Raw genomic sequence first — 21,839 nt, 5'->3', positions numbered from 1 at the left:
ATACATCCCATTGTGGTGGGGGATGCAGAGCAGCTCCCAGTTGTGGTAGTAGGAGCCTGAGGCTGCCTGCTCACAACTCAGTGCACTGGGAAGCAGGGGGATGGGGGAGCACAGGCAGGCTTCCTCCTTTCCCCCATTTTATCGATCTTCAGTCTCCAGTCCTTGGGATGGGTAGACATTTCCTCTTCAGTTACACCTCTGGCAGACACACCAGAAGTGTTGTCTCCCAGGTGACTCTAAATCCATGGAAGATTAACTACCAGTGGAGTCCTATTGGTTTAAGAAAGTCATTAAATTAAAATGCCAGACTCGTTTAGAATTATCCCAGCTGGTGCTTGAGAAGGATATCATCTGTCCACAGCGCGCTCCGCGACCCCACAGACCCGCTCCCCGACACACTCACCGCACTGCCGCCACGTGGCAGGGCTGTAGGCAGGGGAGGGTGGTGGCAGCAGTGCGTGGGGCACAACAACAGCACAGCCAGAGCAAACGACAGGGAAACAGAAGCCATGGCCCGCGCCATGTTTTGGTAAATGCCTCATATCAAGGCCACAAAATGTTTCTCTCATGAATGGTAATGTTAACTTTGATTGTTTTTTTTAAGAGTATGGGACTGGAGAGGAGGTTCAGCAATGAAGAGAAACTGCTGTTCTTATCAGTATACATATATACACATGAATATATGTACACATACATGTACACAAAGGTACATGTAAAAGCCCCTGGTACACTTTTTATAAGCGCTTTATTTTAATTTATATGTATGTCACATGTGTGCCAGAAAGTGTCTGCCTCTGTGTGGGGGTGGGGGGTGACATGTGCCTGTGAGTGCCCTTGGGAGGCCAGAAATGTCTGATTCTCTAGAGCTGGTGTTGTAGGAGGAGCGGGAGTTACAAGAGGTTTTGAGTCACTAAAAGGATAAGAATCGAACTTGGGGACTTTGCAAGGGCAGTAAGTAATCTTAACCATTGAGCCATCTCTCTGGTCTCTAAATGGCAAAAGTACATGTAACTATCTTGTTCCTTTTTCAGGTTTCACCCTGCTGTTTTGACATTCTTTGGTGATTCCGAATTAATTTTTAGTATGATTTTGCCAAGTGATAATTTCTTCTTTTAAAAAAAATATTTTTTGACGAATGAATGAACGAACGAACGAACGAACGAACGAACGAACGAACGAACGAACGAACGAACGAAAGAATGAATGAATGAATGAAAGAAACCCAGATCCAGTTGGCCTAGCTGAGGGGACCACTGCTGCCTCTCTTCTGTCAGGGGCTTGACTCCTTCAGCCAATCAGAACCTGCTCCTGGACCAGCTTACGTAGAATGGAGACCTCCTATTGGCTTCTATGCCGGCTCAGGAGCCAATGGGCATATGGAGAGGCGGGGCTTCTGTGGGCCCGGGGTATAGCTTCGTGGCCCGCGCGCGCGCTTCTCTCCGGCGCGAGCACCGGCGCGGGCCATGGTTTCTGTTTCCTTGTCTGCGCTGGCAGTGCGGTTGTTGCGCCCCACGCACGGCTGCCACTCCCGCCTACAGTCCTTCCACCTGGCGGCAGTACGGTGAGTGTTTCAGGGAGCGGGTCCGTTGGGTCGCGGAGCGCGCTGTGGACAGATGATATCCTTTCCAAGCATCAACCGGCCGCGGGGCCAGCCCCCGATGGAGGGGTGTGACGGGGCTACGTGGCACCGGGGTGCACATGGAGATGCGGATGCTTTGCAAGGGACCCTGTTCTGCCACCGCAGAGATGAGTGCGGAGAGGTCTGCCCTTCCCGGACCCTAGCGGCAGCCAGGGTTGCTGCAGTCTGATGAAATCCGCGAGCCGGCTTGCTCCAAGGGTACCGATTTCCCTCCTCCCGGGTGGGTGTGGTTCGCAAGATGCCCCGCAGTCCACTACGGAGCCCACCAGTTCTAGCCTGGAAGACCTGAGATCATAGGTGCCCCAGAAGTTGCCGGGATCTGCTGGGAGTAGGGTGCATTGTTATAAAGAGAGCTACGGTGTTAGAGCTTCCGTTCTGCACGTGGACCACTGTGGTGGTCACACCATTCTCAGACTGTTTAGTACCACTTAAACCTTACGCTTGAGAATTGCCAGAGCCGCCAGGCACTGTGAGATTGCTTGTGAGGCAGGAGGATTGCTGCGGGTTCAAAGCCAGCTTGGACTACAGAGTGAGTTAGAGACCAGCCTGAGACTCCTTCCTTTACAATCCTTCCTTTACAATCTGAAAACAATAGTTTTTTTTTTTTAAGTCACAATGGTAAATTTCGTATGCGTATTTTTTCATAATTTTAAAAGTTGAAATATATGAAGGCCTCCCAGCCCCCAAAGAAAGTTGACTGAAAAAACAAACAAACAAACAAAAAAACCCAAACCTGATGGGAAAGGCAGGGCAAGTTCTATGCACTTCCTTCATGGGATATTGATTGTTGGGTCTTTCTTGGCCTCAGATGCTCATTCCTGAGCCTAGGAAGAAGAGTCTGAGAGGGGTTGTGAATTCTCACAGTTCATCTTAAGAATATTTCATTGCCTGAGTAATTTAGAATGAAAACTTAGAGCCTATAAAAACTGGGCCTCCCACAATGGGACTTTTGTTTCCGTTGAAGGAAAATGGGTGATTTCTACTAGGTGAGAGACATTTCTGGAGCCTTGCATATCGGAGCACAGGATCCGGAAGTTTTGGTGGACTCGGAAGGGCATTCATTATTCAGGATTCTCCAAGATCTGATCCTGACCTGCCTCTTTGAATTCTATCTCTCATTTCCCTGTTCTTCCTTTCCTCTTCGTGAGTCCTGGCCCCGTGTGTCTCTGGACCACATGTGTCAGAGACTTTGCTAACTGTAGAGATTCTGTAATTCATTACCCAAAGAACTAGACCAGTTTGCCCCCACCCCGGGTTTACTCTTGCTTTTCTGAGAAGTGTGGGCTTCCTATCCGCCTGAAGGCGATCTGTGTTCCCTGGCCTGCACATTTGATAATTGCTGTCCCAGGGTTTCAGGAACATAAACTCCGTGGTTGAAGGGAGAGTACAGTAGCCTAGGAGACGGTGGGCCGGAGAGTAAATGGACTTGGTGGCAGATGTTCGCGCTTGCAGCTCGTTTCTTCCTGTCATCCATCTCTGCTGCCTAAAACTGGGTTTGTATTGTAGGCAGGATAACCAAGAGTAACTTCTGGAAAGAGTATGGCAGGATTTCTATCGTTCCATCAGTACTGGTTACATTCTTCTCTGTCTTTCTCATTGCCGGCCCACTAATTTTTTTTTTTTTCTTTTTTTCGGAGCTGGGGACCGAACCCAGGGCCTTCCGCTTGCTAGGCAAGCGCTCTACCACTGAGCTAAATCCCCAACCCCTCCGGCCCACTAATTAAGTAGCAGAACTTTTCCCGAAATAACTTGATCAGGAGCTATAAAGCTTTCCGGATACAAATTCACTGTAAAATCACTAACTGTTGGTTTAAGAGGAAAATAAACATTGCTGACGTGGGTTTTAGTTTTGACCTTTATTGGACCTCTTTCTAGTCTGTCGTTTTAGTGGAAAATCTCTGGGCACATCTGTGGGAGTATTTAATAGTTAAAAACTAAGTGTACAGACTTAGAATTTACTTTTTTTCTTTTAACTTTGGGTCTGAGCTCAGTCTCCTATCTCCCTTTCAGCAGTAACGTAATTTGGCCCTTGGCAAATAGATGGAGGGAATCGGGAAATGACTTGTGTTTTTTCAGCACTCTGGGAAACAGCGGAAGGTTAAGCTGCAGCTTGATTATGAAAAATCTTCATTACATTGAGGCCTGGCTTTGTGTTGCTTTGTCTTTTTTTTTTTTTTTTAAGTAAATTGGCATAACATCCAGAACCTTCCACTGAAACAGAGATTAGGACCTGGAACACTGGCCTCTCCAGAACCCAATGTCCTTAACAACCAGTCTGTCATTTTTGGTCCAAGTGGGCTTCTACTGTTTTCTCTGCATTTACTGCTTTCCAAAGTAACTAAATTCTTCTCAGAGTATAGTGTGTGTGCGTGAGAATTCCCTATTAGCATGTATACATCTTTCTTCCCCTACCCCTTTCAAGGATCTGATGCACTCAGTCTGGCCTTGGACTAGCTATGGAGCCAAGGATAACCTTGATATGTCAGCTGTGAATGGACAATGGGGTAGACCAGAGATCACGTGTGAGGAAGGCTCTATCCTAGTCTTAGTTACTTCCTGTTGCTGTGATAATCCCCTGTGTAGTCCAGGCTGTCCTGGAACTCACCATGTAGACTAGGTTGGCCTCAGAGATCTGCCTGCCTCTGCCTTTTTTTTTTTTTTCTATCCTGACTAGGGGATGGCATCACCCACAGTGGATAGGTTTTTCCTCTTGAGGAGATGGTGGTGCCTTACTGGCATGTCAAAGGCCCATCTTCCTGGGGATTCTAGATTTGGCCAAGTTGACAATGCTAACTATCACACCCTCTATCACAACAGTCCCAGAGAGGGACAGGGCAGTGGTGGGCATTTTGAGGTTTGACTTGCCCGGTATGGTATTATTGATATAGCCACATGATATAGTTTGCATACAGTCAAGTCCTCTGCATTCTAAACATATGTGCTCACATAGAATTGCATTGTGTTAGGTTTATAAACAACCTAAAGATAGTTTAAGGGGTGGAGGGAAACATGCTCAGATTATGTAAATGCTACACTTCTTTCTATAAAGGACTTGACTATAGGTGGAGAGGGCATTTTGGAACAGTGTTGGACGAGAGACAGCTGTATTCTACAGTGCTGTCAAAATTAAATCCCAGTTCACTGGGGCTGGAGAGGGGCTCGGTGGTTAAGAGCACTTGTTCTTGTAGAGGACCCAGGTTCTATTCCCAATGCCCACGTAGCAGCTTATAACTGCCTGTTTTTCTCCAGTTTCTGGGGATCTGAGCCCCTCTTCTGATCTCCTTGGGCATTACACACACACGCATACATGCAGGCAAAACACCCATACACATAAAAGAGAAGAAAATACCCACTACCTAGGAAACATGACCAGATAATGACACCAGCAGCATAACACAAACTTCAAGTGGAACACCAATAGTTAAACTGGTTAGCCTCAGAGCTGTGAGGGGCCAAGGGAATGTCCACTGAAAACTGGGCAGTAATGAGGAGGTGGTACTGAGAGACCCTGATCTGAAGTCTTACCTGGACAAGTGCCGGCTGTCAGCAACTTAAGCTTCAGAGCTCCAGAAGCAGCTGCTTCAGTCACCGTGACCACCCTGAATGGTAGCTAATGACTGCCCTTAAATATCTCCTTGGGACCTGGCAAGATGGCTCAGTGGTTAAGAACACTGGCTGTGGGGCTGGGGATTTAGCTCAGTGGTAGAGCGCTTACCTAGGAAGCACAAGGTCCTGGGTTCGGTCCCCAGCTCCGAAAAAAAGAACAAAAAAAAAAAAAAAAAAAAAAAAAAAGAACACTGGCTGCTCTTCCAGAGACCTGAGTTCAATTCCCAGCAACCACATGGTGGCTCACTACCATCTGTAAGAGCATCTGCTGCCTTCTGGTGTATCCAAAGACAGCTTCAGTGTGTATTCACATAAAATTAATAAATCTTTAAAAATAAAATATCTCCTTTGGATCTCATATTTAAACCTAAACCTTTGGTGTTTAATAACTTTTTCTAGTTGGATTAGTCTTTGTTATTTTTTTCTTTCTCTTCTTTTCTTTCTTTCTTCTTTCTTTTTTTTTTCTGTGCAAATATCCAACCTACATTTTTGTGACTGTCACCTTCTGCAGAAATGAAGCCGTGGTCATTTCTGGAAGGAAGCTGGCCCAGCAGATTAAGCAAGAAGTACGGCAGGAGGTGGAAGAGTGGGTGGCCTCGGGCAACAAGCGGCCACACCTCAGTGTCATTCTGGTTGGCGACAATCCTGCCAGTCACTCCTATGTTCTCAACAAAACCAGGGCAGCAGCTGAAGTGGGTAAGTGTCATCCCCAGAGCCTTACTGGTATGTGCCGCCATGCTTCCTTCTGAGTAGAGCCCTGGGTGATTGCCCACACCATAACCCCAGCACTGTGGGAGCCGGAGTTAGGAGTTAGGAAGTCAAGGCCAGCCTTGGCCACATAGCAAGTTTGAGGTCATCCAATGACAAATAGGTTGTCATGCTGTGGCTTCTGGGCTGTGATCTCCATTCTGTTTTGACCTTAACATTTTACCCATAACCTTGAACACATTTTACATTTGCTTCCCCTGTACATCTCTGTCTTGGATGGGTGAGCTGGCTCATGGATTGGTCATTCATCTCAGCTACGTCAGAAGGGAAGGAAGACACCAGGTGCTCGACCACTGACTGTCACACGAGCAGACGCAGGCACTTCTAAGCCAGCTGCTTCTAGACTGATGTCATATGGTAATCTGCAGTGCCTCAAGGACAGACACAGATCTCCCATCCCCCAACACCAGAGCGGCTTCAGCTCCCCGATGATAAAGCCAATCAGTGAAGAACTCAAAATCTACTTCTCAGAAGTCGGTCACTTCCTTCAGACTTCTGTTTAACCACATCACAGAGGCCTCCTTCCTGCTGCTCAATGTTTCCCATGATGCTTAAACACCCAAGACAGAGATACTGTTTTTTTAAACTTGTAGTATTTATTACCTTCCTTTATCTAGTGTGTGTGTGTGTGTGTGCGCGCGCCGATGTACTTTTTACATGGGTGCTTGGGATCAAACTCCGGTCCTCAGCAAGCACACTGAGCCGTTCCTCCAGCTCTCTAGCTGGCATTTTATCTGAGGCTCAGACTCCTTGTTTCAACATGAGGTCATTGAATAGCACAGATCAGTGCTGGAGGAGCCCTGAGCTAGTGTTTTGGAGTTAACTACCTATAGGCTGTAATGCAGTTACACAGTGGGCGGTTTACTTAGCCTGCATAGTGGCTACACACTACAGATGTTTATTAAGTGCTCTGGTGTCCTTTTTTTTTTTTTTTTTTGGTTCTTTTTTTCGGAGCTGGGAACCGAACCCAGGGCCTTGCGCTTCCTAGGCAAGCGCTCTACCACTGAGCTAAATCCCCAACCCGTCCTTTTTTTTTTAACCCTATGGTTTAGAGCTGTGTAGTTTGATGGTGTTTTAAGCCTTAACTCTCTTACAATAGGAATCAACAGTGAGACAATTGTGAAACCAGCCTCAGTGTCAGAGGAAGAGCTGTTGAATTCAATCAGGACATTGAATGACGATGAGAATGTAGATGGCCTCCTTGTTCAGCTGCCACTCCCAGGTGAGTGTTGGTTTTCGAAAGAACATTGGGGCTGGAGAGATCACTTGGTGGTTAAGAGCGCTGGCTGTTCTTCCAGAGGACCCAGCTTCAGTTCCCAGCACCCACATGGTGGCTCACAACTGTCCATAGCTCCAGTTCCAGGGATCTGATTCTCCTGGTTTCCATTGGCACCAGGCACCAACCTGACATACATACACATATGCAGGCAAAACACCCATAACACACACACACACACAAAAATAAATAAAATAAAATAAAATTTAAAAATAAAAGGAAATGATTTCTGGGCAGAGGTGCTGTTTGAAGTGCTTTAAAAAAAATAGGAACTGCTTCACTGTGCAGTCCAGGCTGACCTAAGACTCCTGCCTCAACCTTCAGTGCTGGGATAACCAATCTGATATCTCTCGCAGTCTGATAGAGACCTCCATGTGGAGGGAAGTGGTATCTGGCTGTGGTATTTGATTCCTGCTGACTGTCCCCTCGTTCTGTGCATCACAGCAACAAGTCAAAGAGAGTAGGTCCCCATGATGAGCCCTGATACAGGATGAACAGGGCAGCCTTTGCATCACAACCAGGAGTTCAGGGCGTGGCACTGATTTCTTTTTCAGAGCACATTGACGAGAGAAAGATCTGCAATGCTGTTTCTCCTGACAAGGATGTTGATGGCTTTCATGTCATCAACGTTGGGCGCATGTGTTTGGACCAGTATTCCATGCTGCCAGCAACTCCATGGGGCGTGTGGGAGATACTCAAGCGAACAGGTAGGTGTGTATTTAAGTCGCATCTCTGTTTTCGTATTATGAACATACTGTGGGTTGGGCATTCCCGGTCTGAAAATCTGAAAGTCTTTCAGCACTGTTTTGAAATGTTAATCAAATAGAAGCTAGGCAGATATCCCCAAATCTGAACCACCTCAATATCAGGACACCCCCGGCCCACAGCACAAGGTTCCTACCCCTCGGGCTCACCTAACTGTTGCTTAGGATGACTCTGCTCTATTCTACAAGCCTTGGAGAAGGAAATGTCAGGTTTAACGATGGGGACAGCAAGGATCCACGGGACATTTTGCAATTTCCAGAATGCCTTCAGTGTTCTCTGCACCTTCTCTGTGAGGCAGTCCCAGCCATGACTGGCTGATAGTTTAATGCCTGGATTTGTGACCCAGGTCATCTGCCTTCCTCTGGTACACACATGGCTTTGATTGTACTAATCGAAAGTTTCACCTGTGCTTGTGTGTGTGTGTGTGTGTGTGTGTGTGTGTGTGTGTGTGTGTGTGTGTGTGTGTGTGTGTGTTAATTGTTATTTATTTTTGCAGGCATTCCAACCTTAGGGAAGAATGTGGTAGTGGCTGGCAGGTCCAAAAACGTTGGGATGCCAATTGCAATGCTGCTGCACACGGATGGGGCACACGAGCGGCCTGGGGGTGAGGAAGTCACCTTTTCCTGTTTGAGAACTTTCGGAAGCCATCCCGTGACCCCTGTTAACACTCAGAAAATAACTGCGGTGTGGAAGACTGCACTCAGTGCCACCAAGGGTCCTGGAACTGGCCTCAGACAGATTGGAGTTTTGAATAAAGCTTGCTTGTAGGCAGTTAGTAATTGTCAGTTACGGCTTGGACAGCACCAATGAGCCTTCTTACCCAGAACTGTATCCCACCGTTAGGGAGGAAAAGAAACAGTGGCTCCTGCCGAGGAGCTAACTGACCTGACTGGTGTGTTCTCATGTTTTGCTAATTCATCTAAGGGAAAGCCCAGTCAAGAATTGCACAAAATTACGGTATTAATAAGCTTCCGTAGCCAAAGGAAAACTCTTATTTCCGGATACCTTTTGGCATTAGTAAAGAGCAAACTCACCTGAGTAATTAATTCTGGTGATGTTTTCTTAGAAAAGGTAAAACTCGGGTTGGGGATTTAGCTCAGTGGTAGAGTGCTCGCCTAGCAAGGGCAAGGCCCTGAGTTCGGTCCCCAGCTCCAAAAAAAAAAAAAAAAAAGGTAAAACTCTTTAAAGTCCGTGAAATAGGAAATAGATTAAATGTGATTTACATGACCCCAAAGGGTAGAGCCCAGGGCAGCGCCAGACACTCCAGCAAGGAGTGATTGTGTTTAAATTTTTATTTCAATTATTACTGTGTGTGAGTTCCAAGGTTAGACTCAGGTTGTCAGGAATGCTTGGCATGTTTACACACACGCACACGCACACACACCCTCACACTCACACTCACACCCTGAGTATTGGTTCTAAGAGATAAAGCAGGTCCGGGATTTTCCAGAGGTGTTGGGTTTCTGCACTGCTGGGAACAGCTGAAAGCTACCTCCATCCCATCCTGGATTTGGAACTCAAGGCATCTGTTTTTGTCTCTCAGGTGATGCCACAGTCACAATATCTCATCGGCACACTCCCAAAGAACAGCTGAAGAAGCACACGATCCTTGCGGACATTGTGATATCTGCTGCTGGTAAGAGCTCCAAAGTGTGTATCTACACACACACACACACACACACACATTCACACACATTCACACACATATACTCACAGTTCCTTAGTTAATGCTGTTCCTCCAGGTACCGCCTCTAATGCCTTGTGACTATAGTGCCCTCTTCTGGCCTCTATGGGCACTGCAGGCACATGGTACATATTATTCATTCAGGCAAGACATTTCTATACATAAAATCAATAAATCTACAATAAATTAAAATCCAAAAATGAAGTACGTTGCCTTCACTGTCCTCTGATCATTGCTGTCTGTCACTAGGCATTCCAAACCTCATCACAGCTGACATGATCAAGGAAGGAGCAACAGTCATCGACGTGGGGATAAACAGAGTTCAAGATCCTGTCACCGCAAAGCCCAAGTTGGTTGGAGATGTGGATTTTGAAGGTATTTATTGTGTTTTATAAATATCACCTTTCGTGGACGTTAGGACAGATTGTCTTCTTTCTTTTTTGGAGACAAGGTCTCAGCAGGTAGCTTTGGCTGTCCAGGGACTCACTGTAGACCAGGCTGGCCTTGAACTTAGAGATCCATGTGCCTCTGCCTCCTAAGGGCTGGGATTGAAGGTGTGTGCTGTCGCATCCGGCTCTTCTTATAACTTTTAAGCCTGTGTTATTTTGGTAACTAAAACGCTTTTTAAATGTATGATGTGTATGCATGAGTATGTGTTTGAGTTTGCATGTGTGTAGGTATGTGTGTGTTTGCATGTGTTTGTGGATGCATGTGTATGTTTGCATGCATTTGGATGTGTGTGTTTGGGTGCATGCATGTGTGTTTGCATGTGTTTGTGGACGTATGATGTGTGTGTTTGCATGTGTTTGTGGGTGCATCAATGTGGATAATGCTCTCTACCTTCTTCCAAGAGGCACCACCATGCCTGGCTCTACATGCGATTTTTTATTTATTTATTTTTTAAGGAAATTGTGTGTATTTGTGTTGCATGAGTGTGTCTATTTGTGTTATGTGTCTGTGTTGTGTGTGATGTGTGTCTGTGTCTATTTATTATGTGTCTGCTTTGTGTATGTATGTTGGTATACTTTATGTGTGTGTGTGTGTGTATGTGTGTATCCTAAGTCTCTTCCTGTTCATGACTTGGGGTATTCACCTGGAGCTTGCTGGAGTGTCCAGACTGGCTGACCAGCAAGCCCAAGCATCTGTTTATCTGACCCTCAGCACTGGGACTGCAGGCACACACATCTGCCTCCCAGCACTGGGACTGCAGGCACACACATCTGCCTCCCTGCACTGGGACTACAGGCACACACATCTGCCTCCCTGCACTGGGACTGCAGGCACACACATCTGCCTCCCTGCACTGGGACTGCAGGCACACACATCTGCCTCCCTGCACTGGGACTGCGGGCACAGGCCACCACATCTGCCTCCCAGCACTGGGACTGCAGGCACACACATCTGCCTCCCTGCACTGGGACTGCAGGCACACATATCTGCCTCCCTGCACTGGGACTGCAGGCACACACATCTGCCTCCCTGCACTGGGACTGCAGGCACACACATCTGCCTCCCTGCACTGGGACTGCAGGCACACACATCTGCCTCCCTGCACTGGGACTGCGGGCACAGGCCACCACATCTGCCTTTTTGACATGGGTTCTGAGGTTCGAGCTCAGATCCTTTTTTGTGCAGCCAGTGCTTCCCCTCTGATCTGTGCCCTGGCCTGTAGATGCTGTTTTGTTTGGTTTTGTTTTTAAAATTAAAGATTTGTTTTGTGTGTATGGATGTTTTGCCTGCTTGTATATGTACGTGCACCATGCATGTGCCTGATGCCCACAGAGGTCAGACGAGGGTATCAGTAGGTGCCCTGGAACTGGAGTTACGGATGGCTATGAGCCACCATGCTGGTTCTGGGAGCCCAACCCACTTCCTCTGCAAGAGCAGCCAGTACTCCTAACTGTTGAACCATTCCTCCAGCTGTCTCTCCTGCATAGTTGGAGCTAATGAAGGCTCTTAACGTTTCTTGCTGCTCTTTCTTGAATATTTTTTAATAACGTGATAAAGTACTGGACAGTCTTTGCCACATACGTCTAAAGCAGCCTGCCTGTCTTGTTTCTGTGCAGGAGTCAAGAAGAAAGCTGGTTACATCACTCCTGTCCCTGGGGGTGTTGGTCCCATGACAGTGGCCATGCTCATGAAGAACACCATTATTGCTGCAAAGAAAGTGCTCAGGCCAGAGGAGCTGGAAGTGTTGAAGTCCACACAGCGCGGAGTTGCCACCAACTAGCCGCGAGCGAGCCAGTCTGGGAGGCAAAGCGGGCCAAGAGGGATGCAGTGTTCTTAATTTATTCTGTTGAAATGGTTTAAAATGTTTGTATTTATTGAAAGCTTAGACAGGTGGCTGTGTGTGCACACATGGCTCTGCAGAACCTCACCAGGGTGCCCATCCGTGTCCTGCCTTTGACCTGGTGATGCCTGGGAGACGCCTCACACTCAGTGGATGCTGAACTCCATCAAAAAGAGAAAAAAAATCTGCCTTTTTGGGCTCTCATTTCCCAAGTGCTATTCCAATACAAGTTGATGGCTCATCTTAGGTGGCAAGCCTCTGAGTTCAACTTTCAAACCAAAGGAAAACTTAGTAGAGAAAATTAAGGGAAAGCAAGAGACAGCAGACTGTGTCTCATCGGCACTCCCTTCCTTCCTGTGCATCTGGGAGAACCCAGGTTGCCCTGAGGACAGCTCAGCTGGCTGGGCTGGTAAACGAAAGCCCACTGTTACTAGCTGTGTCCCCATGGCGGGTCATCAGGGAAGGTTGAGTCTCCCCACTCGCTGTTACCCTTCTGTGAGCTTGCCGTGTTTTAATTTTCTAGAATCAAAAGGCTCATTTTATAAATGATGTATGTATTATCATGTTTGGCTTTTGCAGCACATTAGAGAGAGTGTGTGTGTGTGTTTTCTTTGGTGTATGCTTTGAGGCCTTTTTTTTTTTTAATAATAAAACTCTGGTACAGTAATCAGGAGGGCAGCTTGTGCCACCAAAGAACTGTCGACAGCTGCCTGCATGTCTTTCACGGACCCTGGCTTTCCTGAAAGTTCTCAAGGAGCTTGAGTTAATGAGTCAGATTTTCTTATTAAAGGGTTTTGTTGCTGTTGTTGGGTTTTGTTTTTTTGTTTTGTTTTGTTTTTGCTTTGTTTTTAAATAAAGCACATCTGTCTGGTGTGGAATGGGTTTCTGAAATGCTTTTGTTTCAGTCAGACCTAACCCGTTACTATTACCCACCCAGTGTTGTAGGCTAGCTGTTCTTAGATTACATCCACTCTGAGGAGCTGTGGGGACCCAGCCGAAACCCTTTTGCATCCTGACAGTCAGTTCCAAGCCAAGAGTTTATTAATCCTTAAGATTCATGTGAGTTTGATTCTGGGTGTCTTCCAAACATTCCCTCCATTCATACACCACTCACTACAAAGGTCTTGTGCTTGCTTGCAAAAAGTCGTAGCACGTGTGTTCATGTGTGCAGTGGGTATATGCTGTTCCTGCTGTGCAACTGTTTGGTTGACAGACTAAAAGGTGCAAGCCGTCCTTCCACCCCTGCGTTCTCATGGGTGTTCGGACCTAGGCTGAGTCAGTTCCCGCTCTAGACAGCCTGAAGCAGGATAAGGGTGAGCCCTGCAGTACTGACCTATTTCTCCCTTGTTCCTCTGCCAGAAATTCTTTACTCTTTACAGGGTGGGTTAGTTTTTTCTTTTTAAAACATAGGTATTTGCATGTGTGCATGCAGGTGCATGTGCGTGCGTGTGTGTACCATGTGCTCGAAGAACGTGTGGAGGCCAGGAGAGGACCTGGAACTGGAGTTCAGATAGTCGTAAGCCATCATGAGGGTGCTGGGAAGCAAACCCAGGTCCTTTGCAAGAGCAGCAATTCCCCTAACCACTGAGCCATCTCTCCAGCCCCCTTGGGGATATTTTCATAAGTCGCGTATGGTACATGTTCTAGGCAACAACTGTTGAGTTCTCTCAGTTATTAGACATGGCATAAGGTAAGCAGACATGATTTAAATTTTATTGAAGAGCAGTTTACATTAGAGATGGAGGAAATGAATTCCTAAGTGAATGGAGAGTTAATACACCAGCATATTAAAGGTAAAAATGTTCGTGTATACACAAAATATAAATGATATTTAAGGTAAAAATTAGATAAAGTGATCAACCTCTTAAAAACTAACTGGTTTCCCAGCCAGTTTGGTTAATGAAGCACACTGCTCTCCGAGTCTGTGACGATGCTACGGCTGAGTCTGGATAGAATGCTATTGCAGGTCGGCGAGACTGACGGATGCTTTTAGCTCTCCCGGGATTGGTGAGGAGGAAGATAAACACGTTTGTGTTGGACAGGGTTTGGATCAGTGAAGAACTGGGCCGTTTCACCCAGTTGGGAATGGTGTTTCTTCCAACCACTTGTACAGAGTACTAGCCTGACCACCATTAGCTACCCCACATGCAGTGTTCTTGAGATTGGAAATCTGGGCTTTAGTTACTGCAAAATTGAGGTGCAGGGAAAGAAGGGACCTATTCAAATACATCAACAAGTAGGGGAATTCCAGGTTATGAAGCCAGTGACATTTAAAGGGTCATTTGGTTGATCTAGTGTGACTCAAGAGTTCAATTAATGGATACTATTTTGCCTTAAAAACAATCCACTCTGAGCCAGACGGGTGGCTCTCTGAATTCTGAGGCTAGCCTGATCTACACAGGAGTTCCAGGAAAACTGTGGGTGCTCACTGTGTACCTGTGATACACAGGTTCTCCTAGGAATGATTTAGAACTGGCTTTTCAGTGTGTGAAAGGCCCAGCCCCACTTAAACAGCCAGGTCCACTGAATGGAGGACTGGACTTAAAGCAGAAGGAGGGAAAGATAACTACCCAGCCATGTCCTGCCGTGCAAACCTGCTCAACACATTTAGACCTTCAAGGCCATCACTTAGACGTCCATCAAACCTTCGAAAGACACTAAACCGGGGTTTGATTTGAGCAGAAGAGACTACATCAGTACACATTTTAAATGTGCGCTCACCACTGGCCCTTTATCTTATTTGTAACTTTGGAAAACATTTTTGTTCTTCTCACAAGAAAGATCCTATCTATGCCAGGTGGCATTTTAAGCCGTGTGTTTTGGGTATTTTAAGAACTGCAAAGAGAAGCAGGGAGCTTCATGTCTCTGTCAGACATCCCTGAAAGGCCTCCAGTTGTCTATCTGGTCAGTGGGTCAGGAAGCAGGTGAAAGGCCTGACACACGCTCTAGATGAAGCCAGGGCCAGCTTTGCCCTGCCCCCAGCCTGGAAGAGCCACGTAGGACTAGAGGGTGGTCTCCCCGCCCACCTCTCTCCCATAGTCCTCCTCGTCATCTGTGAGGTTGAGGTCAGAGTCCATCTCTATCCTCACCTGTGGCACCATGAAGAGTGGACTCCGTGAGTAGCTGAAAGCAGGTGAGGCCGGACAAGAGATTTTGAAATGCAGGGTGATGCTGAGAGGGACAGAGCAGGAAGGAAGAATGAGTCTAGGCTTGGGTGCGCTCAGCGCCAGCTGCAGAACAGGGTTCTGATGGAAGCTCTGTCGCTGCTTATCAACTTAAAAAGAAAGCATGTGCCTGGGCGTTTGCATGTTTGTCTGTGCACCACATGCATGCAAGCTCTTTAAACAAAATTTCTTTCTCGGGGTTGGGGATTTAGCTCAGTGGTAGAGTGCTTGCCTAGGAAGCGCAAGGCCCTGGGTTCGGTCCCCAGCTCCGAAAAAAAGAACCAAAAAAAAAATTTCTTTCTCTTTTAAGATATATTTTTTATGCATGAGTACACTGTAGCTGTCTTCAGACACACCAGAAGAGGGCATCAGATCACATTACAGATGGTTGTGAGCCACCATGTGGTTGCTGGGAATTGAACTCAGGACCTCTGGAAGAGCAGTCGGTGCTCTTAACCTCTGAGTCATCTCTCCAGCCCCTTAAACAAAAATTCTTACAATCCAGGCAGCACTCAGGAGGCAGAGACAGATCTGAAGTCAAGAGCAGTCTGGGCTACGTAAGTGAAACCCAGTCTCAGAAAATTATTATAGACATTTATTTGTTTATGAATGTTTGAGGCTACAAGAGTGGATGTCTGAGGGCAATGCAGGAGTTGATTTTCTGTGCCCACTGTATGGGTCGCAGGGATTAAACTCCAATCGGGTTTTATTTGTATTTATTTTTCCAGAAGGGTCATACTGTGTAGACCAGGCTAACCTTGAACTTGAGACCTGCCCACCTTCACCTCCCAAATGTTAGGATTAAAAGCATGGGCCACCATTTCTTTGAACTCAGGTCACCAGGTTTGGTGGCAGCGCCTCTGCCCACTGAGCCATCTTGCTGGACTTTTTGATGTTGTTTTTGATACGGGGTCTCGTGCCGCCTCCAACTTTCTTTGTAGCTAAGAATGGCCTTGAATTCCTGATCGTCCTGCCTCTGCTTCTCAGAGGCACCCAGAGAACAAAGTGTCCTCTATCTGCTGGGCTTTCAGCCATAGTCACTGAACTGTTTTAACTGACTTAAATGGCTGCCAAAGCCAACTTTCTGAATCATAAATCTGACCGTTCTGTTCTCTCCCTGCTCAAAGGACAGCATCCAGACTCCATAGCATGGCACACAGAGCCCGCCAGAACTGCCCATCAATCCCTGTGGCTGTGCTTGCAAATGTTGCCTTAGGCATGCTCCCACAGCCTGGGCTGCACTTTCCTCCTCGGCTCTGGCCCAGTCTGCACCAGGCAGGTCTTTCTGTCCTGGATGAGACCGTTCCCCTGAGATCACGAGCTCTACGTGTGCAGATGCTTGTTCTACACATGGCACTGTGCCTCCGCATGTCCCTGTACAACCCCGAGTATGGCCTCTTACTCCTGGCAGGTATAGCTGTACAGCGCATGTGTGCCTGGGGCCTGGCAGTCCACAAGAAGAGCTCAGACCTCCCAGAACTGAGATGACATGTGGTCCCAAGCGGCCATGTGGATGTTAGGAACCAAACTTGGGTCCTCTGGAAAGCTGCCGGTGAACATAACCTGCGAGCCATCTCACCACCCTCATCTCTAGCCCACTCATCCCTTGGACCCCCAGCCAGCCCTTCCCCCATCTCTCAGTCCCCCACCCCTCCAGCTTTGAGGCTTCATCTATGTCCGTCCAGGCCCTTTCACATTTTCTGGGAGAGAACTCCTTCCCTTCCAACTGCTTTCACAGAGTTGGGGAAACACCATATGGCAAGTGCCATCTCTAGCTAGCCAGATTTTCTGCATTTATGGGCTTGTTCTGTGGCTCTGTGTAATTTTACAGTTTCTTTTCTTTTTTTTTTTTTTTTTTTTTTTTTGGTTCTTTTTTTTGGAGCTGGGGACCGAACCCAGGGCCTCGCGTACAGTTTCTTTTCAATTCCTTATCTCAGTGTCAGCTCTTGTCTACAGATGAAGTAGTTAGAGATTGGATTTGGTATAAACTTTTTCTTTTTTGATTTAATGCTATTTGGGGGGAGATGGCTCAGTGGTTAAAGAGCACTTGTTCTTGCAGAGGACCATGTGGTGGCTCCTACCACCCGAAACATCAGTCCTGAGGGATCTGATGTCCTCTCTGGCCTCTACAAGCACACACACACCCTGACACTGTCATATCTAGGACCTACTGTGTGCAAGACTCTTCATGCCTGGCATCTCATCAAGAACACCAAGGATCACATTGGTATGAGGGCTCCTAGCATCTGGGCCTTGAATACTTCCCTGAAAAAAGTTGTTTTGTTTTTCCCTCTGAGATAAGGTCTCATAACTCAGATGGCCTTGAACTTGCTCCATAGCAAATGATGGCCTCAAACTCTTGATCCTCCTGGCTCTGCTAGGATTATAGACACATACCACCATTCTTGATTTCATAAAGTTCTGGGGATTCAACGTAGGGCTTTCTACATGAGAGGCAGGTACTCTAACCACTGAGCGACCCTCCCCCATCACACAAGTCCTTTTCCTGAATGTTTCTATCTCTGCTTTCTAGTTAGCTTTTGTCAATCTTTTTCTGACCCGGGATAACTGACCCCCCCCCCACCCTGTTTTGTTTTATTCCTTGGAGTGCCTTGTGTCTTGACCCTTTGCATATCTACCCAAGCTTCCCATTACAGATAATCAAGCTAGCTTTCATTGTTGAAGACACTGTTTTCTTTGTTCTGTGTTGACATTTAGTATTCTGTGCAGTGTTTTGCAATACGTTCCTTTTCTAAAGTTGAATTCCTTTGTGCATTGAAACCGCGTTGATGTCAATGAGCACACACATTTAGTTCTTGATCTCCATGGCCAGATTACTCACCTGCCTCCCCCGTGTGGGCCAACAAAGCTGGTCCAGCCCCTCAAGCCTGCAGCCATTGCTTAGGCTCCTCTACCTCAGATGAGCCCCTCCCCAACCCCACCCACCCCTCCCCTTGCTGAGAAGCTACAGGCAGTTTATGGCTGCTGGGGAGGGAGTCATTTCCTTCTGAGTCTCCCGAGGCCCAGTCAATAGCCGCATACCCATGCACATGGAAAGAGAAGCCTTTACCTTCTATCTGGTTCTGAGGCACTGAAGGAGGAGTCAGAGAGAGTGGCTCCAACTGGAAGATCTTTTTCCTGGAGGGAGATGAGGATGTCAGCCGTGAGCAGGTCCAGCAGGGTCCCTAGTTCTCCAGACGCCCTCACCCTCCCTGTGCTCTGCTCTTCAGCTCTAGTCAGCACGGCACAAGGGGAATACTAGGGCCTCGGAGAGCTTGGGCGGCTTCAGGCTCAATCCCTCATACAGGCCCTTACAGGGCTAGGAAGGAAAGAGGCACGGGGAAAGCCAGGTATGGAGGGGACAGCAGACAGTGGGAGAGAAGAGACCTCAAGTGACCTTGTGCTATGTTGCAGAGTCCTCAAGGGCCCCTGAGGGTGCTGGCAGGATGTGCTGGCCACCCGAGTCTGACCTGTCCTTGAGAAGAGTAACAAGTTCTGATAGGATCCTCCCTTCTCTATGATCAGGGCTCCACTGCCTCCTGCAGAAGACAGGACAGGTTGGACTGCCTACCACTGGGGAAGGATCTAGAAGGGTCTTCATGAGCGTAAGCTGACTTTCCCAATCACCCTCTCAGCCAGCAGTGGCAGGCGCCTGTGGCTTTTCACACGATCACAGCCTAATACCAAGGCCGGACCCATCCACGGCCGTCTAGTATGGAATGGTGACTGGGATTCTCAATCTCAATCGTCACAGTTCCAGGAAAATGTGGGAGACTCGGGGGCCACATTTGGACAGATGTGTTCTAAAACAATGAAAGGGAAGACCAGCAAAGCCACGGGGGCCAAAGGAAAGTTAGGAATGGCGGTCTTGTGCTCGCTTCGGCAGCACATATACTAAAATAGGAATGGCGGTCTTGTCTAAAATGAAGACTGGAGGATGCTCCTTTATGGGGAGGGGATGTCTTCATATGGTGGCATTCTATGCTCTTGGCGGACATTTTTATTTCTCCCTGGCACAGGAGTCCTCAGCATCTAAAACAAGCAGAACACCGAGCTCCAAGGGGAAGTCCTGAGGGGGGGCTGGAAGATCAGCGTGCGTGGGAAGGGAGGAAGCAGGTGCTTTACTTACTGCCAACACAGTGGATACCGTTTTGGGGATCAGATGGGATACCTTCCATTGGGATCTTTACAACTGAGGGAGGAAGGAACTGGGGCTGGAGAAAAACAGTGGGAAAGCAGATAAACACCAAGACAACCACTCAGCTTCCTCATTGAGAGCAAGATGCACACATGCACAGTGTGCGAGCCACCATCCTCTTCCCACCCAGACCAAGTAACACTCGGGCCCACCGAGGCACCATGGCAGTTACCCACTGTCCTAGAGCCCAGGACACAGGAAGGAACCCAGCCAGGACTCTCTCTCCAAAGGGTATAATCTGCTGTGTAAACAGTCGCTGTGAGTGACTCACACTATAGCAGCATCGCCATAGTCACTTGTAAGATGGGTCTAAGTGACTCAAATCTCATTCTCTTACGAGTATATGTATCACAAATGCAGAGACGTTTATCCTCAGACCTGGAGTAACTCCTGACACAGGGGAGTTACTCAGATGTCTACTGAAGAAGCCAAAGAAAAAGCTTTTGTTTTTAAGAGGCACTTGGTGCGGGGCTGGAGAGGTGGCTCAGTGGTTAAGACCATTGACCGCTCTTCCAGAATTTCTGGGTTCCATTCCCAGCAACCACATGGCAATACACAACTGTCTGTAACTCCAGTGCCAGGTGATCTGACACCCTCACAAAGACACACACACATGCAGGCAAAACACCAATGCATATCAAATAATAACAACAAAAAAGACCCTTGGTGGAGGGCAGGGCTGGAGAGTGGCTCAGCAGCCAAGAACGCTGGCTGCTCGTGGCTGGAGTTTGGTTCCCAGCACCACACTGGGTGCCTCATAATCACCTGTAACTCCAGCCCCAGGGATCTGATGCTCCCTACTGGTCTCTACAGGCACCTGCACTCACAAGAACATAGCCACATACATACAGCCTGACACAGACACTGGCACACACACACACACACACACACACACACACACACACACAAATAAAAAAATAAATCTTAAAATAAAGTAGGACTCTTGAACTCTAACCCTCCCTCCTTCTCTACCTCCCCCTCCTCCCTTCTCTCCCTCCCTCCCTCCCTCCTTCCTTTTCTCCCTCCCTCCCTCCTCCCTTCTCTCCCTCCTTCCTTCTCTCCTTCTCTCCCTCCCTCCTCCCTTCTCTCCCTTCCTCCCTCCCTCCTTCCTTCTCTCCTTCTCTCCCTCCCTCCTTCCTTCTCTCCTCTCCCTCCTTCCCTCCTTCTTTCTCTCCCTCCTTCCCTCCCTCTTTCCCTCCTCCCCTCCCTCCCTCCCTCCCTCCCTTGCTCCCTCTATAGGCTGACCTCAAACTATGTGCTATAGGCCTGGGGATGCCCTTATATTTCTGATCCTCCTGTCTCAACCTCTAGTCCCAACACTCAACTTCAGCTAACAGGTATGCATGGCCATGCCTGACTTACAAGGTACTAGAAACAGAACCCAGAGCTTCACGCACGCTCCCTACCAACCAAGCCATCTCCACAGCCCCAGAACCCTTTCCTCCTGTGTTAAAGTTCATAAAGGCTCTCTCCTATAGGAGGACAGCAGTTAAGGAAAGGGAGGTCACTGCTGTTAGAAGATTCGCCTGTGAACGGTTCTCATTTATAGAAGGTAGAAGGTGGTTATGGGTTCATCAAATGGGGAGACTAGGAAATTGGCCTGGCACCAGGAAAGGGAGTAATCAAAGTAGGAATGGTGTTCTTAATTCTCTTAGGCAGCTGTCTATATACCATCTTGGGAGGTTGTGTTCCGTTTGAGGAAGAGTTGTCATTTGGAGTGAGTGCTTGAATCAGAAAATCTTTTTTTAAAAAAGATTTATTTGGGGTTGGGGATTTAGCTCAGTGGTAGAGCGCTTGCCTAGGAAGCGCAAGCCCCTGGGTTCGGTCCCCAGCTCCGAAAAAAAAGAACCAAAAAAAAAAAAAGATTTATTTATTTATTATATGTACACTGTAGCTGTCTTCAGACACACCAGATTCCATTACAGATGGTTGTGAGCCACCATGTGGTTGCTGGATTTGAACTCAGGACCTCTGGAAGAGCAGCCAGTGCTCTTAACCACTGAGCCATCTCTTCAGCCCGAATCAGAAAATCTTTCTGTCTGGTGTTTTGGTGTCTACTGTATGGTGTGGGCTGATACTTGGCTCGAGACTCCCTGAGTGTTTTAGGGTTGGGATGGTCACTCTCCCTTCAGTGAAGACATGTTTCCCCTACTTCTATCCCTGGTCCCATGTAGGTAGGCCCACACTAAGCTGTTACCAGGATGACACACCCGGAGTCCAGGCCTGTTGAGCTCCCCGTGTACTCTACCCAGACCTGCTCCTTTCTCTGGCAATTCTCCTTACAACTACCTTCCATGTTGGAGCCTTTTCTGCCCCCGGGACTTGCCTTGCTGTTGAAAATGGTCCTGAGAACCCACAGCAGTGCCATGGCCTGCTCCTAGGCAGGCAAGCTCACTAGCTCTGACCACCCTGAGGATATTTCCAGGGACAAATGGGATCTCGGCACCCA

At 47.7% G+C, this 21,839-nt stretch overlaps 2 protein-coding genes across 8 annotated transcripts in view; one reads left to right on the top strand and one right to left on the bottom strand.

Annotated features, from left to right (window-relative positions):
* Window positions 1–1,388: 1,388 nt before the first annotated feature.
* Mthfd2 (methylenetetrahydrofolate dehydrogenase (NADP+ dependent) 2, methenyltetrahydrofolate cyclohydrolase) lies at window positions 1,389–12,906 on the top strand. Of its 2 annotated transcripts, XM_039108338.2 has the most exons (9): window positions 1,403–1,561; window positions 5,757–5,941; window positions 6,239–6,370; window positions 7,113–7,235; window positions 7,844–7,996; window positions 8,551–8,658; window positions 9,598–9,690; window positions 9,988–10,113; window positions 11,805–12,906. In XM_039108338.2, the coding sequence occupies exons 1-9, from the start codon at window positions 1,464–1,466 to the stop codon at window positions 11,966–11,968; spliced, it is 1,182 nt and encodes a 393-aa protein (XP_038964266.1). In that variant the 5' UTR covers window positions 1,403–1,463; the 3' UTR covers window positions 11,969–12,906. The 2 variants fall into 2 exon arrangements, with proteins under 2 accessions (NP_001102868.1, XP_038964266.1); NM_001109398.1 differs by lacking the exon at window positions 6,239–6,370 and having other exon boundaries at window positions 1,389–1,561; window positions 11,805–12,904.
* An 808-nt stretch (window positions 12,907–13,714) lies between these two features.
* Slc4a5 (solute carrier family 4 member 5) overlaps window positions 13,715–21,839 on the bottom strand; it is a 100,222-nt gene continuing 92,097 nt past the window's right edge. For 3 of the 6 annotated variants that reach the window (XM_039107330.2, XM_039107333.2, XM_039107332.2), the window contains 4 exons: window positions 19,322–19,406; window positions 18,590–18,731; window positions 18,263–18,330; window positions 13,715–15,199 (listed from right to left, as the gene is read on the bottom strand). In XM_039107330.2, the coding sequence (XP_038963258.1) occupies window positions 15,114–15,199; window positions 18,263–18,330; window positions 18,590–18,731; window positions 19,322–19,406 (381 nt within the window). In that variant the 3' untranslated portion in view covers window positions 13,715–15,113. Of the gene's footprint in view, window positions 15,200–18,239; window positions 18,331–18,589; window positions 18,732–19,321; window positions 19,407–21,839 lie in introns of those variants that run through there. The other 3 variants (NM_212512.2, XM_039107331.2, XM_063285798.1) reach the window with 3 other exon arrangements.

This window comes from Rattus norvegicus, chromosome 4, assembly GCF_036323735.1.
Source record: "Rattus norvegicus strain BN/NHsdMcwi chromosome 4, GRCr8, whole genome shotgun sequence".
Taxonomy (NCBI): Eukaryota; Metazoa; Chordata; class Mammalia; order Rodentia; family Muridae; genus Rattus; species Rattus norvegicus.
The sequence above is the reverse complement of the archived record's forward strand: the minus strand, read 5'-3'. Positions and strand labels throughout refer to the sequence as shown.

Coding starts and splice junctions, on each gene's coding strand:
- Mthfd2 (XM_039108338.2), top strand. CDS start 1,464: ATGGTTTCTGTTTCCTTGTCTGCGCTGGCAGTGCGGTTGTTGCGCCCC. Junction 6,371..7,112: donor TTCTAGACTGATGTCATATG/GTAATCTGCAGT, acceptor CTCTTACAATAG/GAATCAACAGTGAGACAATT. Junction 9,691..9,987: donor CATTGTGATATCTGCTGCTG/GTAAGAGCTCCA, acceptor GTCTGTCACTAG/GCATTCCAAACCTCATCACA.